Raw genomic sequence first — 2,374 nt, forward strand, 5'->3', positions numbered from 1 at the left:
CAAAAACTCTTCCAAAACATATCCGAGCCTCATGGGACCCCGACCAAACATGCCAACATAACTCATAACATCATTCAAACCTGTTCCAATCATCAAAACACCTCAAACAACATCAAATTACCCAAAACTCATCGAATTCAAGCCTAAGTTTCCAAAAACATCCGAAATACACTTTCGATCAAAAACCCGACCAAATGATGTCTGAATAACCTGAAATTTTGCACACACATCAGAAATGACATAAGGAAGATACAGCAACTCTCTTAATTCCATTCTGACCCACGGATCAAAATCTCACCTATCAACCGGAATTCGCCAAACTGACTTCGCCAATTCAAGCCTAATTCTACACCGGACCTCCAAAACCACTTCCGATCACACTCCTAAGTCACAAATCACCTCCCAGAGCTAACCGAACCGTCGGAATTCACATCCGAGCCCTCTAACTCATAAGTCAACGTCCGGTTGACTTTTCCAACTTAAGCCTTCTTAAAAGAGACTAAGTGTCTCATTTCTTATCAAAACCACTCCAAACCAACTCGATCACATAAGATACGGATAATAAAGCATAAAGAAGCTGAGAATGGGAAAAACGGAGCGGTAAACCATGAGACGACGGGTCGGGTCGTCACACCTTGAAATCAATGATTTGTTTCCGGATGAACAACTCTTTTCCATGTGTTTGACCAGGATGCCTTGGTTTGTCGATGTGGCTATCTATCTTGTGAGCGGAATTGTCCCGAATGAGTTCTCTTCAAACCAAATAAAGAAGCTCAAACGGGATTGCTTGGATTATTATTGGCACGAGCCATATCTTTTCAAAATTTGCACCGATGGTGTTATCCGGAGATGTGTTCCAGAAGAAGAGCAATTAGGTATTCTTGAAGCTTGACATTCCTCTCCCTATGGTGGTCACCATGATGGGGTGAGAACTGCTACAAAGATCCTAAGCTATGGATTCTATTGGCCTACCTTGTACAATGACGCTGGAGAGCTTGTTAAGCGGTATGATGATTGCCAAAGAGCTGGTGGGATTTCCAAAAATAATGAGGTACCTCTCACCACCATCCTTGAGATTTATATTTTTGATGTATGGGGCATCGACTTTATGGGTCCATTTGTGAGTTTGTGTGGGAACATCTATATTCTTGTTGTTGTGGATTACGTTTCCAAATGGGTTGAAGCTGTGGCTTTGCCTAACAATGAAGCACGGAGTGTGGTGGACTTCTTGAAGAAAAACATATTCACAAGGCTCGGCACCCAAGGGCCATAATTAATGATGGGGGTTCTCATTTTTGCAACAAAGCCTTTGACACTTTACTCTCCAAGTATGGTGTCAATCACAAGGTGTCAACCCCCTATCACCCCCAGGCAAGTAGACAGGTTGAGGTCTCCAACAAGGAGATCAAGAGTATTCTATCCAAGACCGTCAATGCAAACCAGACTAATTGGTCAAGGAAACTTGATGATGCTTTATGGGCCTATAGAACAACTTACAAGACTCCAATTGGTATGTCTCCGTATTGGTTGGTATTTGGGAAAGCATGTCACCTCCCGATGGAATTAGAGCATAAGGCCATGTGGGCATTGAAGAAGTTGAACCTAGAGTGGGATGTAGCTACCAATCTTCAGGTGGAGCAATTGAATGAACTTGATGAGTTCCGATTTCATGCTTACTCCAGTTCGTCCTTGTATAAGGACAAGATGAAGTACTTACATGATAAGTATATCCGGAATAAAGAATTCAAAGAAGGTGACCTTATTCTTTTAGTCAACTCTCGGTTACGGATGTTTCCGGCAAAGCTAAAGTCAAAATGGAGCGATCCCTTTGAAGTGGTGCATATAACTCCTTTTGGTGCTCTAGATTTGAAAAACAAGAACAGTGAGACCTCAATGGGCACCGAGTGAAGCACTACTTGGTAAGGTTGATGATGGCCACGTTGTGGCATTGATCCATTTCAAGTGAATGATGGTAACATGCGTCGTGCCGCAATGTTAAATCAGGTGCTTCTTGGGAGGCAACACATGTGTTTTTCTTTCTTTTGATTTTCTTCTTAGATTGGGCATTGTTTTGGACTAACTGGTTGTGAAGTGTATGTAGGAATTAGTTGTGCAGTGTAGGAAATTGACAAGGAAGAAATTTGGCTAAGTGACAAAAGCTCGCGGACTGCGCGCAAAATTTCGCGGACCGCGTGAAAACTTCGTGGCCGCACAATTCTGTGTGCGGTCGCATAGTTGAATTGAGCAAAATTCCAACTCTCTTAAGTTGGACTATCAAAATCCCTTCAGAGTTAGCGGCCGTGTTCAAATTTTCGCGGACCGTGGAAATTCTGCTGCCTCGACCAATATTTCACGGACCGCGCTCATGTGTTTG

The 2,374-nt window shown here is 42.9% G+C and overlaps 1 protein-coding gene across 1 annotated transcript; it reads left to right on the top strand.

Moving 5' to 3' along the window:
* Positions 1 to 980: 980 nt before the first annotated feature.
* Positions 981 to 1,908, top strand: LOC138885704 (uncharacterized). The gene is made up of 2 exons (XM_070166681.1): positions 981 to 1,051; positions 1,209 to 1,908. Exons 1-2 carry the CDS (start codon positions 981 to 983, stop codon positions 1,906 to 1,908), a joined length of 771 nt encoding a protein of 256 aa, XP_070022782.1.
* Positions 1,909 to 2,374: the final 466 nt, after the last annotated feature.

This window comes from Nicotiana sylvestris, chromosome 2 (genome assembly GCF_000393655.2).
Source record: "Nicotiana sylvestris chromosome 2, ASM39365v2, whole genome shotgun sequence".
In the NCBI taxonomy this organism is placed as follows: domain Eukaryota; kingdom Viridiplantae; phylum Streptophyta; class Magnoliopsida; order Solanales; family Solanaceae; genus Nicotiana; species Nicotiana sylvestris.